At 36.0% G+C, this 15530-nt stretch overlaps 1 protein-coding gene across 12 annotated transcripts in view; it reads left to right on the forward strand.

Moving 5' to 3' along the window:
• The window catches only part of LOC149565194 (cytomatrix protein-like protein), a 77306-nt gene extending 65774 nt beyond the window's left edge, over positions 1–11532 (forward strand). For 4 of the 12 annotated variants that reach the window (XM_089818732.1, XM_089818733.1, XM_089818737.1 and 1 more), the window contains 3 exons: positions 10599–10706; positions 10791–10984; positions 11084–11239. In XM_089818732.1, the coding sequence (XP_089674858.1) occupies positions 10599–10706; positions 10791–10984; positions 11084–11111 (330 nt within the window). In that variant the 3' untranslated portion in view covers positions 11112–11239. Of the gene's footprint in view, positions 1–10598; positions 10707–10790; positions 10985–11083 lie in introns of all 12 variants that reach the window. The other 8 variants (XM_089818738.1, XM_089818741.1, XM_089818735.1 and 5 more) reach the window with 7 other exon arrangements.
• The last annotated feature ends 3998 nt before the right edge of the window (positions 11533–15530 follow it).

Genomic DNA, 15530 nt, shown 5'->3' on the forward strand with positions numbered 1-15530 from the left:
ATTGCAAGTGGTTTATTGTCGAGGTGATCACAAGTTGTGCACTTAAGGAGCAATGATGATAAATTTTGGTTCCAATGATGGCATGTTGTCTTGTAAGTGTTTAGGGTGGTAACATATATGTTGGTAGTATAAGTATGGGTAGTTGCAATGAGGTGACAATGTGTGGCCATGCTACAGTGCTTGGATTGTACCATGCACTTTGATTGAGTTGGTGATCCTCATGTGATAGTTTAATGTTGATATGTTAGTAATCACTTTCATTTTGTTTTGGAGGCATCCAAGTTGCCTATTTGTACAGTATGACTCACTTAATTATTGCGTGAGAATCTATTAGTGTGTTTGATAGGCTGTTTGTTTTATTATTGTGCTTTTAAAATCCTAATATGTTGTGGCAATATTTACTTTGACTTCTCAAAACCACGTGGACATGAAATGGGTCCTAGGCCATTATGAGTGGGTCCCTATCATGTCAACTCACATCTCATGTTTAGGACATGCACACTTGTTGGCTCCTATCCCACTGTTCAACTTTTCACTTCCATGGTCGAATAGCCATTGACATGCACTTTTCTCAAGTCTGTATGGTCTCTATGTCTCAAACTTGCCTCTTATCTTCTTCAGGTAGGTGTGGAATCTTCAGTTTACAAAGGATTTTCCTCAAGGGATAGTGAAATTCAACAACCTTTGAGGAATTTTCCTTATACATGTGATTTATTTGATCCTCAACACTTAACTAAACCACCTATACCCTCCTTTGTTTTCACTTTACAATGCAAATTTGGGGGATTGTGCTTGTTTTGGCCTCTCTAAGTCTAGGGAAAAATTAGCCTATCAAGAGGAATTCAGATCTTCATCCACCCTTGATCTTCCTCTCACCAAAAATCAATTCAATTCTGCATAGTTCATCTTTAGGATCAGATTGCCATCGAATAGAGTTTCATTTGTTTCCAAGGTCCCAATATTGCATTTTGCTTGCTCAAGATGGGAGGCCTTCCTCAAGGATTGACAAAATCTGCCAACCTTGGAGGAATTTTCCTCCTTGCATTTGGCTTGACTCATCATCCTCAAAACTCCACTAGACTTGCTCTACTAATTTTTTTTAACTCACCACACTTCCAAGTTTGTGTTTAGCTAATTGCGAAAATTGGATCCTTACGAGTATTAAAAATATTGGGATTCCGCCACCTCTAGAGGATTCTTACCTTGACTCAAAACACAATTCTTTGGTGTCTTTGGAACACTTCTGCATCCCCCTTACATTGCCATCAAATACTCGATCTTGTTTCTAAGGTGATTTGATGTTCATTCCAATATGATTTGAGCAACTTAGAAGTTTGATTTCATGTTTGTCTTTCACTTACACCATCTGATCTTCAATCTCTCCCCAAAATTGTGACCTCAAATTGTGCCAAACTCACCTTTAATCACTTTAAGTATATTCTCATAGGTGGAACTAGGGAGTAGTGCAAGACTTTAAATGAAGTGTCAATGTCTTGAGCCTGAGTCTAGATTGCCCATAGGATGGCCTTTCTTCTCATCATTCCTTTGAGCTAACCTGATGCGGAAAATCATATGAGCAATGAACCAATCCAATGGCTAGGTGATTAGGTTTTGGAGGGTTTGTTATGTGTTTCCCAGATGAGAAGAAAGTTGTTTTGAAACCCTAATGCTTTGATCAAGTTTTCGTGGAGAAGACAGGATGCATCCAAGAAGAAGATCGTAGACATATTCAGAATAGATGACAAAGTTGCAGTTGACAAGTCAAATGGCTTAGAGACTAAATCCAGATCGTCGGATGATGTTTTAAACATGGAATTATAAGTATTTAATGATGAATCTCGTCAGCCGTCAGATCTTAAAAAATTGACGCTTGTCGTTATGTCGCTATGGAGAGTTGCACAAAGAATAACTAAAGTGACATAACGATGATTGGACACGTGGAACAAACAAACCCACACAGGAAAGGAAATCAACAAGTTAAGATCTTTAAATTATAGTCGTCAAATCAAAAGAACATCCACAGTCGTCGCTATATCGTTATAAAAAGTTGCTCTATTGATAGTCCTGGCGAGATAGCGACAAGCTGACACTTGTCTGCAGGACCCAACTGAGGTGGGACTTTCGTTGAGTCATATGCAGTAATTAAGGAACATAATGAAGATCGTCGATCTTAGGAAAGATCTAGGATTGTTGCTTTGTCCTTATGGAAAGTTGCTTGAGTTTTAATCTATGTGACATAATGACAAAGAGACACGTGCCTTGCTGGGCCCATCACATTCCATGAGGTACAGTCATAACCTTGTCATGCAGTGCTACGAAGTAAAGCAGTCTGATGTTAGATTTTCCAAGCAATGAAATTGTGACACCTATTTGCCATGATATGCATAATTGGAAAGTTGACACATGAAGCAAAGTAAACAAAGGGTTAAATGTCTTTTATTACTATCATCATATCGAAAGGAGATCAATGCTCATTATTATGTCACCATAAAAAGTTGCAAGGAAAATAACTATAGTGACATAATGACAACTTGACATGTGTACCTAGGTGGACCCGTGAAGAAAGTCAAAGAGAAATGGCTGGGTTTTAATCGTGATCATTAGTTTAAGATCAGTGGCCAAAATTCAAAATCGTCGTGACCGTTGAGATACAAAATATATGGATTTGGCGCCAATAGCAGAATATGAAGGAAACAAAGCGTTTAACAGGGTTTTTTGAAGCCGCATGAAGATGAACAATTTCCAGGTGTTCTTAGAGGTGCCATGGGATCAGGACATCGCCGAAAATGATGTCACGCGTCTATACCATGTCAAAGATCATATATTTTTCATGTATTATTCTTTTTTTTTTTTGTGACTATTGCTCTGCTAAATTGAAGGATAACAACAAGTTAAAAATGTAATCTTATTTGATAATACAAAGGTCAGCAAACTTGATGGTGAATTGGTTTTTGATTCCATTTACCCTATTTGCTTATCATGTTTTGAGGCCCATGCATGGAATAATTTTGCATTAAGAGTTGAAAGACAATCATGTATGATTTTGTGAATAATCAGATGAATTCCATTTCACTTTGGTTTTTGTAGTATAGTGATTCCATTTACTTTCTTCATATATGGTTTTGTTGCTTCTCTTGTTAGTTTCATAACATGTTAGATAGTTTCATTGGGAAATGAAAAATAAATGTGTACGAATCTGTTAGTTATTGGTTGGATTCCATTTCATTCAAGGCTGATAGTGAAAGCAATTCCATTTGCCTTCATGTGCATATCTTCTTCATTCCTCTTTTGCATTTAGATGGTTAATTTGCATTTAGAATAGAAGTAAGGGTTAGAAATATCAAGATAATCTACTATAGTCATTCCATTTAGTGTGATAGTTAATTCAAATCCATCTTGCTTGAATTGTTTATACCTAAAAACAATTTGGTTATCCTTTACTGCTCTTAGGTTAAGAGCTTATAATGTCAAAACTTTTGATCTCATAAAAACATATTCATTGTATATCATTGCAAGTCATAGGGAGTTGTACCTAATAATTCAGAGGGCATTGATAGAATACATACACTAACCCATTTGTTGGTCAACATCCTTTTGTCTCTCCAAAATATTGGGTATCAAAAAGTCAAGTTATAAAATCTAATAGGAGGACAAACTGTTAACCAACAAAGCCACATGGGCATTTTCCTTGCAATATTCTGTAAGCCAGAGCCACCAATAACCACCCAAAATGGCCCTATTCAACCGTATGAGCCTCCTTTTTAAAGATAATTTTCCACTACGCAAGAAGGTTCTAGAAATTCATCCTTAACCCTTGAGGCCGACCAACCCTACATTATTTTATTTTTCATGTTTTATTACATTAGATTCAGCCTAAATAATTTCATTGTTACATTTTTAGGTACCCCAACTTTTGGAGACCCTAACTTTTTAATCGTAGCTTTGATTGACTATGATAACCACTTTTTGGTTAGGACACCTCCTGAAATACAATGCCTTGATCATATAAGCATTGTCAGTCAAGGTTCGACTTCATTTTGTAGCCTCTAAGGCCTTCAAAATCGAGTTCAAAGTTTTTTTAGTAAAAATTCTCATTGATTTTGCTAATATAGATGGTATTGCAATGAAACTCAACTAACAGGCTGATATATCTAAGTTGAGCCTCCACCTATGAAATTAGAACATTCTAAACTCAAATAACCAACTTACTTAAATAGTAAGATTCCACAAATACTAATAGCAACTTTGTATTGAATCACGCTTATTAAAGGCGAGAAATGGTGAAGCGACTGGTAGAGGGGATGAAGCGCAAGAAAGAGCGTAGATGACTACGTGGCATCACTATGAGGCTAGTAAGTGAAAAGACTGGACCCAGAGAAGTAGGAAAGCTCATTAAGGATCACCAAGTTCGAAGACACATAATTTTAATAGTTGGTGACCATATCTAGCGAGGGAACCTTGATAGTTCTCTTAAGATTGTTGCAAGCCCAAAGCATCCAGATCTGACTTGGTTGTGCAAACCCAATCAAACCCATGATCGTGGAGTGGTGTCTGATAGTCTCTGGTCCAAGCATTAATGTCCCCTAAAATGATGATTGTCCCCATGGCCAATCCAAGCCCTGTCTAGTGAAATATTTGTAATACCCAGTAGATTGTTGAGAAAGGAATGTCCAGTAGTAATAGGGTTAGTGGAAGAGAGGGAGAGACTATAGACACACGAGTTCATGAGCCCGTCGAACTTGCTCATGCACCAACTTGGCATGGACAAGTTCCTCCACACGCGTAGGAATACAAGGGGATCCATTGTTGTTGCTACTGCTTTTGCACACTAAGGCCCAAGACTATAATCTCTTTTTTGTTTCAGTAAGGAGGTTATCATGGGAAGATAACAATTTTGATTGTTTGGCTTTAATTTTCGAGATGATTGAATCCTTGTTGATCTCATGTGAAAGGTTACTGTTAAGTTTGAGACAAAGTCCATTCTTGTTGATAACCAGTTTAGAAACTGAGGCAGACATATCTACAACCAATACTTGTAGTTTGGTATTGTCATCTTCAAGATTCAATTGTTATTCCAGTAGCTCGTGCACGGCTCAGATTTGGATTTGTCAAATGTACCTAGAGGTGCGGCATGAGCAGGGTCACCAAGAGTAGTAGGGTTGGCTTCGTCTGAATTAGACATATCGAAATGCAGAGGCACAACAGATAGACATAGTAGTTGAATCAGTGAATAGAGGAAGCACAAAAAGCATAAAACACTACCATAAACAAGAACCAGATACAATTGCAAAGAAAAACATTGCTAGAAATGTCACTTGGGAGCAACAAAATAGAACCCGACCAAAAGCGGACCACAATAGTAGAAAAAAACTGCTAGCAAAGTTGTTTAGGAGTAGCATACCAGAACCCAACCAAAGCCCGACCAAGAAAGAGCATGCATAACAAAAACACATGCTGAAGTGGCACAAGTAAATGTAAGAAAGTTGAGCACAACCAACACCCAGGCATGATCAGCCCAAATGTTGGTGTTGATGCAACACAAGTACGGGGAACATGAAGATGCAAACCAAAGAGGAGAGGAGAGGAAAACAACCGCAATGAGCAAGACAACCTTTGCACTCAAGACATTGAAGATTCTATTCGAACAACTAATCTAATTACATGCCAGCCTAGATAGGTTGAAGGTGAAAAACCTGGAAGATGCAGGTCGAAGGCCAACACACTTAGGTTTGACAATGACAACACATGCAAGGTTACACAGAACGACCACTAGTGCACGGAAATGACAAGAGAGTTTGCTTCTAGGTCGTGTGTACAAAGATGGCATCGAGAGCTGTCATGTCAAGGGAAGAATCTCAATAATTCGCCACAACCTTACAATGAAAAGAGTTTGTTAGAAATTATTCTCTATGCGAGAATAATATTAACCTCCTCAAAGCAGGATAGACTTTGGGCTCCTTCCAAATCAGGTAATTACACAATTAAACAAGATTATAGCTCTCCTATAAGGTGAAACAATAGAATACCAAAGAACATTTTCATTTTGTTGGAATAACATGATCTTTCCCAAGGTTGGATGCTTCTGTTTGTTAGTACTTAGAAATAGAATCCTAACAAGCTTAAGACTTTCCAAACTTGGCATAGAAGAGCCATTCAAATGTGTTCTGTGTGGAGAGCGACTAGATGATGTTTATTGTCTATTCCTAAACTGCCAATTTAGTCAAAAGTGTTGGTCACGTATTATGTCAAAACTGAAGTGTGTGCACCATTGCCAAATAATATTGGAGATTTGTTCCCCAGTTGACCAATTTTATACAAATCCTTCCTCCTTGCTAGTGTATGGAGAGTCACACCACCAATAGTGCTTTGGAATATTTGGTGGTAACGCAATATAAGAATTTTTCAGGCAAAGGTTGTCAAATGTGTACTATCCCCATTTTTAGCAAGTTCCTACAGTTGGTTGAGTCAGTTCATTATAGTGACCCTCATGAGTTGACAGGTTGATTTGGGGGGTCTCAGTTGCAGACTTACTATTTTTAGTAAGACTATTTTTGGTAGTGTAGTGGGTGGCTTTGGGAGTTGATCGTCACCTGCAATGGATGTGGTTATTATTGGTGTGAGCTCTTATTTATAATAACGTCTTAAAGAGATTGTTCTAAAAAGTGGTATTGGAAAGTTTTAAGAGCTGAGTTCTTTTGGGAAACTCTGCAGTTTCTAGAGTAGAGTCTTTTTGGAAACTTTTGGCACTAAAGCTTTATAAATATGAGCTCATTTCAGTGGAAGAGACATCCAATTATTTGATTATCTTATTTGCTTGTTGTCTTTGTGACATTTCTGAACTTGTGGATTTTTGTGCCCTTGCTGAGGTATAAGGGTTTTGCATTTGCATTTGTGGAGTTTGATTGACATCTTCCATCACTGTACTTACTGTGGCTTGGAAGATATATGTTGGCTGGAGGTTATCAATATTCTGCTGTTGATTGAGAAGAGGGCTGATAGCTAAAGAAAAAATCTCATGCTTTGGGACACCTAGGGTCTGGAGTTTGGCATCATTTCTCAGAGTTTTGCTATAAATTCTCATTGGTTCTTCAAACACCTAGATTTCTGGTTACAGGCGTTGAGTGTTCTGAAAGTCCTGTCAAAGGCCACATTAATATCTACTGTTTGACACATCTATCTCTGCTAAAGCGTTGGAAGTTGGTCTGCGCTTGATTGGCAAAATCGAATTGCAATTGATTTGCAATTCTGGTCATGTGTTACTGGGCAGCCTGTTGACATTCTCTGCTGCCGTCTTGCTTTTTATTGTGAGCTGTAGTCACCTGTCAAGTTTGGGTGAGTTCTAGTGTCACCCTGCTGAAGGAATTCAGACACCATTAGAGGGTGTGATTCTGTGTTTGCAATCGCCAAGTTTGGTGACCTGTTGATAATCTCTAGACACTGCTGCTGTTAGGCAATCAGAATCTATGTGGAGGCACTTGCTAGTTTGATAGGAGCACAGACATTTTCATTATCTCAATTGGAGTTACAGAGCTGCGTGAAATGCATGTCAATTTTTGTGCAAATTGACTTGGATCTGAACAGTCACAGGTTCTTTTTTTATTTATCATGTTGTCGCAGAATTGTCTTAAATTCCAAGTTGCAGATTAATATAGACACCAATTACAAGACATTCAGTTTGGTATCAATTATAGTTAATTATAAAATTTGGCCATTTTGCTGCTAGCCATATATTGAGGGTGTGATGCAAATTTGGTATATATGTAATGGCTTAAGTAAATGAAACTAATTGCTAGTTTCCAATTGCCAGATCTATTTGAAATTGTTCAATTAGTTGTGGGCAGTTTAGTGCATATTCCAGTGTAGTGTTTTGAAAACTGGGAAAATAACATACTTTCGGTAGTGTCAGTCAGGTTGGGGTTTTTATAAAATGTTGATCAAATTGGTTGTAAGGTTGAAAAGTCTATAACTGAAGTAGTAAATGCATGTCCATCAAAAAAAGAATCTAGATTGGGACTCAACAATCTTTAAGGAGTGGAAAGATCTGTCTTTGGCATTTTCCCTATAAAGTCTATCCTAGTTGGAAAGAAAAGAGGTGACCATAGTATTTTGAAATTTGATGTGGTTGTGTTACCAGAAATTATGATAGCATTGTTATCAAAGTTAAAGCTTGCAACGCAACAAGAGTAACTAATAATGTAGCTAAGGGCATAGCTCTGCTGCATGGGGTTACAATGCTCAGATATTATTCTTTGCATTTATGTCACTGGCTACCAGTTTGTAACTCATGCAGAAAATGTTTTTTTTTTTGTTATTTTGAGGAATTCATTCCCGTTACAGGACAGATTTACATCTCCCTCCCATTATTATCTGCGACTCATGCCTCGAGATAGCAACTCCTGCCTTTCCTATTAATTGCCCCTTTCCTCATTCATTTCCATCATTTTCATCCCTTGGTGCTTCTCAGTTCTACCCTAATCTCTTGGTGCGGTGGTACTGCCAGAAGGATGGATATTTCATCCTTTAACAAGCGAGTCTTCTTGCCCATCTCGAACAGCGAGTATCCTGAATTCAGTGAGTTCTCTGATGAAATGCCGAGCAAAATTTTCATTATACAGCTTTCAAGGATTGAGAAAGCAATTAGATGTGTAGTTGGGAATAATATTCTGGATGCTTATCCTCGCCTCCTCTATCCGACACAAGTGGCAAATATTTTTCTTTCCAAATCCACGAACTTGTTAAAATCTAATGCTGTTGTTGTTGAGCTCGCTGTTAACTATGTGATGATAAACTTTTCCCATGCAATAAACTGAACTCTGCCATTAAAGAATATGACCCCACTCTGGTAAGGTTCTAATTGGTTGTCTCTTTAAGAGAAAGGATTTAATTAGAAACTCAGGCAATTTATATGTATTCTCTGCTCTGAAGAGGGTACTGCTAGCCAAAGAAGAATTGAAACTCAGCTTTATCAGCTCATAAATTAGAGCTGGGAGAATATCTATGCGATAATGTGTTAGAAAAGTATCAAGCACTTGTGCTCATCATCCGTCACAAACAGTCTCCAGTGTCTCCATACAATCTTCTGTATGAGGAGCAAGCCAAAGAAGAGGAAGAGGGATAGGCGTCAAACTTAGATCTGGATATTGATACCATATAATAATTGGCAATCTGGTTTAACGTTTTGTTATCCATTTTTGAGCTTATGGTGATTAAAATATAGGCTGGCTCTTGCTATCTAAAGATCTTTGTGGCCATCATTTCCGCTGACAACTGTTCTTGAAATGCCCTTATTAGGATGATCAGGCATACTATAATGGCCATAGCAGTATGGAGCTTTCTGTTGTTTTTTTGACTTTGGATTGAGGGTTTTTAAATTTTCCCTCAGTCTTCTTTCTTATAAAGGGCTCATGTGTAGTTAGAGAAGGTTAGTAAATTCCTCTCAGTTCAGCAGTTCTTATTTTTTCTACTAAACTGTGGGATATTTTATATGCCTTCAGGGTTAACAGCTAAAATTTGGGTAAAAGGTCAGCCCGCTATTTTGTAATTATTTAAGACTTCTATATATATATATATAATACTGACCTCAGGATCATCCCAATATGGAGGAACAATCTGATTTTACATTTAACATTTGCTGTTGGTTCCTATGTTGGTTTCTGTTGGGCCTGTACCAATTGTTTTGTGCCACACTTCATTCAAGACCTAAGTTAGAAATAGGGCTCAATGTGGCTTATGAAATATCAATTTCGATGCCGTTCTCTATGCTGTCATCATTAAGCTTACATCATCTGTTTTTGGGAGATCAACAGTCCCATTTGTTACTTGTACTGCCTTCACTCACTGCCAACATGGATATTATATTAGTTGAGCTGCCTTTGTATCATATCTATATACTCTTCAATTTTAAGTATCTTGCAATTCTTAAATTTTAATTAAAAATGACTTGCTTTTGTCTTTATTCCAAGTTGAATTTAAGCTTAATTTGTAGAAGCTTTTAAATTTTAGTTTGTTGGATTATTGCTTTCTTGTTTTCGTTCTGAAATTAGAGGGACAAACTTCTCTCTAAAATGACATAATCTTCTTGGTTAGAAAGGCGTGAAATCAAATTGGTTAAATGGATTATAATGTGTTTTAACTTTTTTTCGGTACAATTTTAAACTATCTCCATGTTTGTTGTGTGTTTTCTGTAGTAGGTTGTAATTTTATGATCTTGTGACTATATTTTTTAAAACTTTGACCTATCAGTATACACACTGCAAATGAGCTAGAAATTGAGAGAGATTGATAGTTTTGAAAATCATGTACTAGTGTTGGTTCAGTATGACGTAATTTTGAATATCCTCACATTTCCGTATAATAGACTTCTATAATATGTAATTAGTTATGATTCAATATTTGTATACTAGCATAATTGCAGCTGTTCCTGCATCTATTTAATATGATGATTATGCTATTGGTTTAAGATGCAGTAAAAAAACAACTTATATATCTAAACGGGTATTTGCATTTTGTGATATTATGTCAACTTATTAGCATGCACTGTGGTACATGTAAGGATTTGGCTGTAACATACATCCTCACATACTCCTTGAACTTGACAGTGTGATGGTAATGGTAGTTCCAAGCATTCCAGATCTCCCAATGAAATTGCTATCAGAAATGACAGTTCAAATAAGAGACGACGAGGTGCACAGAGGTCAATATGTCTTGTGAGTAATCTGCTGCTTATCATGTTCTTCCATTTCTACGTTGCTATGCATTCTCCTAATCAGGATATAACTTTTGTATGCTAGGAGTCTTCATCACAATCTGCTTCTTGGGAAAACAGAAATTTAAGGTCTAGAGGAAAACAATCTGATGAATCTCTACAGCTGTTTGGTCAGATTGTCAAATATAATGAGAGTATGCAACCTGTGAGGCCAAATTTCTTCCCCTCATCTTTCTCTATTCCCAGAGTTAAGGTTATGTCACATTTGAGTGCTTTCAGGTGAAGGCAGCAAAACTCAAATCATATGTATTAGTTTGATTTTGAGTATTTGGAATTTGTCTGGCAAGTTCAAAATTTTGGAGTTGTGGTTGTCTGCAGTGTGAAAGAATTGGTCAAGCAGATTTAAGAAGGCCACAATGATTGGGCTTACACATTTTAACCTCTAATCTGCTACACACAAATTTCAAATTCTTGCAGAAATAGGCGGTGAAGGGCATTGTCAGAAAAAATAAAATGAGAAGCCCATTTGCATAATCTGGAATTTTTCATCGGTAGGCAACCCTGCATTCACATGTATCTATTCTGATGGCTAGTCAAGGTTTTACCGAAAAATGGTTTACTATCAGTTAAGTACTAGATAGAAATCGACTTTAACTGCTTAGAAAAACATAACTCGAATGTCAATATGGTGAAACATGTAGCTGTCAAATTATGTTCGACTGTTTCTATTTTTTATCATATATGTTCAAGGAATCAGAACATTTTGTGACCAATTGTAGCATACACACTATCTATTCTAAGGTTCAATCGTATATTTATCTGCATGACATCTAATGGTACGGTTCACAAAGCATTGCTGTCAGGATGGAATATTAAATCTGAATTACTTAGAAGATATTTTTTTCATTTTACTGTCATTTGGATTAAAAAAATTATCTTTTTTATTTGTTTTTTTTTGCAAATTGCGTGGTCAGTGGTGCCTAGTTGTGTTATTCCTTTGCCCTATACCTGATTGGGTTGTGCTTCTGCCTTCTCTTTAAAGATTTTCTATCTGGGAAAATACTACATTATGTTGCTAGTTTTCCTTCTGGTGAAGCATATTTTTTTGTAAACTTTCAATGGCAGTAAACATATAATAAAAACGAGTTTGTATCCATCAGCAATTGCCTTTACAAAACATTGGTCCCTGATCTTGAAGTGAAACATCAGAAGTGCTGACATACAATTTTATATAATAGAACTTCTAGAACCATCTGATAGATCCTGCATTTTATTGCTTTGAGTTGTGGAATGTGTTTATGATCTGGTGAAGAGCTTCTTAAGACTGCAGTTAAGATTTTATATACTTCTGACCATGCAAAATTTCTCTTTATAGCAACACTTCGGTAGATTTATAAGTAGGTTTTCTGTGGGAAACAAGGATCCCTTGCAAAAAAAACACCACAAATGAGGAATATGCAAAATGGTATAATTGACATTGTCACTAAAATGTATAAAAAGGTGTCTTGCATATAAAGAGAATCAAATAAAGATAAGGTGAGAGTCAACCTTTGACTACCGCTTCAAATGTGCAACAAGTAGACTCCATGGAGAAGTTAACTCAACCCTCTGTGTGAGCTTTATCATAGTCAGAATAAGACTCAACCAAGTAGGCTAAAAACAAACTAAGTAGGTAAAACCATAGTTCCATGACTTGAACTCAACTATGACTCATCAAGGTTGACTCGACAAAATGAAAAAAAAACCTTGAAATTGAGATATTTTTAACAATTTAAAACTTGTTTCATACACCCATTATTGAATAAAGTTTAAAGACACTATAGCATCATCAAATAGAAGCTTTGGTCACATACAGTAACATACATCCATAATGGGTGCACATTAGTTTATTTAATCATTCCTATACCTTATGTCCTGCACATGTTCATGAAGATCGGTGAATGTAAACTGCAAAACGAATCAGCGAACTATGTATTATCTGTTCCTTTATATAACTCAAATTTCTGAAAAAACTTCATATAAAACTGAAGGCTATACGTCACATTCTAATAGCCATCACATTTTGTAATGTTCAGCCATTGCTAGTCATAAGTTGTAAAGGGTGATTTCTCTAGTGCTACTACCAAAAGCTATATCTATGGCTAGTCATAGATTTGGGAATTACATGTTGGGTGTCATCCCTTCTTTGGTATGAAAGGCTTCCAAGGTTGCTCATTGTATTAAAGAGGGTGAAACTAGTTTGTATGAGATGCACAGGCCACTAAAGATAATTCAAGATGTGCACATAAGTATATAGAGGTTGTCTTATGGGAATAAGATCAAATAGATAAATATTTAGAGATGCAAAGTTAGGGAAGAGAGGGCATGATACAAGGAGAAATAGATAGACAGTAGTGGTTTTCAAACTTTTAAATCGTAGAATGAAGAAAGAAATGACATCTATAGTATTAATTGTTGAGAAACTAGTGATAAAAATCCTATAAACCTTGACAAACTGCATAGCCATTGGAAAGAGTTTAATATCCCATAAATACAAAGTTCCATCCCAAGTGGGAAGCAACCATGTCAAAGAGGTTGTGATAATATTTAATAATCTTGAGAGCCAAGGGTTTTTGATAGTGAGGAAATTAGAAGACTTAAAAAACATAGATACCATGTCAGCCATTGCCATCAGACTCAACAAGTCATGGCATGACTCGTTGATTCGACGAGTCATGGGGGTGATGACCCATGACCTAACAAGTCATGTTGGCAGGGCATATAAACTAGCCAAGAGAATTTATGATTTACAACATGCCTAAACTTGCATGACTCATCGTGAGTTATGGAACATTGGGTAAAACACTCTTTCACACTAACACCCTCCCTCAGGTGAAACTTTTAGGGAGTAAGCTAATTAGATGCAAGACGCGTCCCAAAAACATGGCTTGATAAGGTAGTCAATGTACAAATTTAGATCCTTTGTAAACTAAGAATCAAAGAGTATATTGTGGGAATGGAATTTCCCTCGAAGAGAGGAATAAAACCTTCTACAAGAATGCCCATGTAAAGATAAACATGATGAGGAAGAACTCTTGAAGCATGTCAAGAATTGTAAATTTTTCCAAAAGATGAGCAAGTGTATGCTGGGATCAACAAACCTCTAGAAGATGTAGATCAAGAAATATAAGTATGATAAAAAAGTATAAACAACAAAGTATGTGTGTTATGTAGTACATTACTTAGAAGTACTTGATGTTTAATGTGGATGATAAAAAATAACAAATAAAAAAACACAAGTGTCACAAAGTAGGCTACTTAGTAGTGCTCGGTGGTAACAAATCTCACAAATAATCTATTGCAAGAATCTCCCGTATGAGATAAAAATCAGGTCTATGTTAATTCCTTGCAAATATGTGAACATTACAAGGCTCCTAAATTGGTCTGCTAAAATAGAAAACAATAGCAGTACAAGTCATGATTCCTCCTCTAATGTTGATGAGGAAGTGCAATGATGGCAAACCAATTGAAAACCAAATTTGTAACACTTCATATCAATGCATTTACAAAAATGTATGTTGGAGAATGAGTTAATGAATGTTTTATGTCAAATGTGGACAAAGAAGACAAATATTATGTTGTCTTTCAAACTTCAACAAGATAACAAAAACATAAAATAAAAACCTACGTAATGCAAAAACTTAGACCTCTAGAATATACAATGATGTGACCTTTTATTTTTAGGGCATTTATGAAATATGTGAAGGCCTCAAAAAAGTTACAATTGAAATTTGTATTATAGACTATTGTATTGAAAAATAAACATTGCCATTGCATAGACTTGGAAAAGACTTGTAGATTAAATAAAAAACATGGTATCATAAAGTGTGTTTATATACAACTAAAGGAGCCTCTTAAAGTTTGAAAAAATGGGATTTTGGTGTTCTTTGACAAGCAACCAATTGATAAAATCCATAAATTATTGTGTAAAATGACTGAAACAGTTGGATAGAGAACAAAGAAATATGTACAGAGAATAAAACATTGAAAAAGCCCTCTATATGATCAAGATATGGACCGTTGAAGTTGAGGGCAAAAAAAAAAACCAATGAAGGGAGGTTAAAAGTTAGGTGACGACATTATCATAATGTAATGATAATATCAACATGCAAATTGGGCTCTAATTAAGTCTACAAATTGACAATGTATTCACTTGATGTTGATTTGGGCAAGTTTGATTGTACTTTTGAGTGATCAAAAACAAAATAGGTCATTTTCCTTATGAATAAAAGAGAGTAATGTAGTGCACAATACTATTGCACACCATACTTGCACATGTATGTACATAGGTAGCATAAAGTAATACACATTACAAATCGCAACATTTACGTAGAGTAGTGCCCAATAGTATTGCACAAAACATGCTTGCACATCTATGTACATAGGTAGCATAAAGTTTTTTTTTTTTGCATTTTCTTTATAGAAATATAATTGCAAAAAAAATCGCACACAAATAGGTTCTGCACAAAACAAGACACACTGAAAAAACCAATGTGAATTTAAAAACACAAATTTTAGCAATTGCCAAAAATAAGAGTGTCATGTATGAAAACAAGGGTTTTGAGTGTGATTGTGACATCCATTTTGCTCAAACAAGCTTTGAATTTTGCCTTATGCCCATAATCCTCTCAAAATCAAGCATAAAAGGAAGTGGATTTATAAGTATGCTTTAATACCATATTGGAAACAAGTAAGGTCCCTTGTGAAATAAATACTTTCCATATCTTAGAACTATGCAAAATAAGACTAAAATGTACAAAGAGTTGCCTTGCATATTAAGATAACC

The sequence above is a fragment of the Cupressus sempervirens genome, chromosome 3, assembly GCF_028749045.1.
Source record: "Cupressus sempervirens isolate cs-2001-9-10 chromosome 3, ASM2874904v1, whole genome shotgun sequence".
NCBI classification, from domain to species: Eukaryota; Viridiplantae; Streptophyta; class Pinopsida; order Cupressales; family Cupressaceae; genus Cupressus; species Cupressus sempervirens.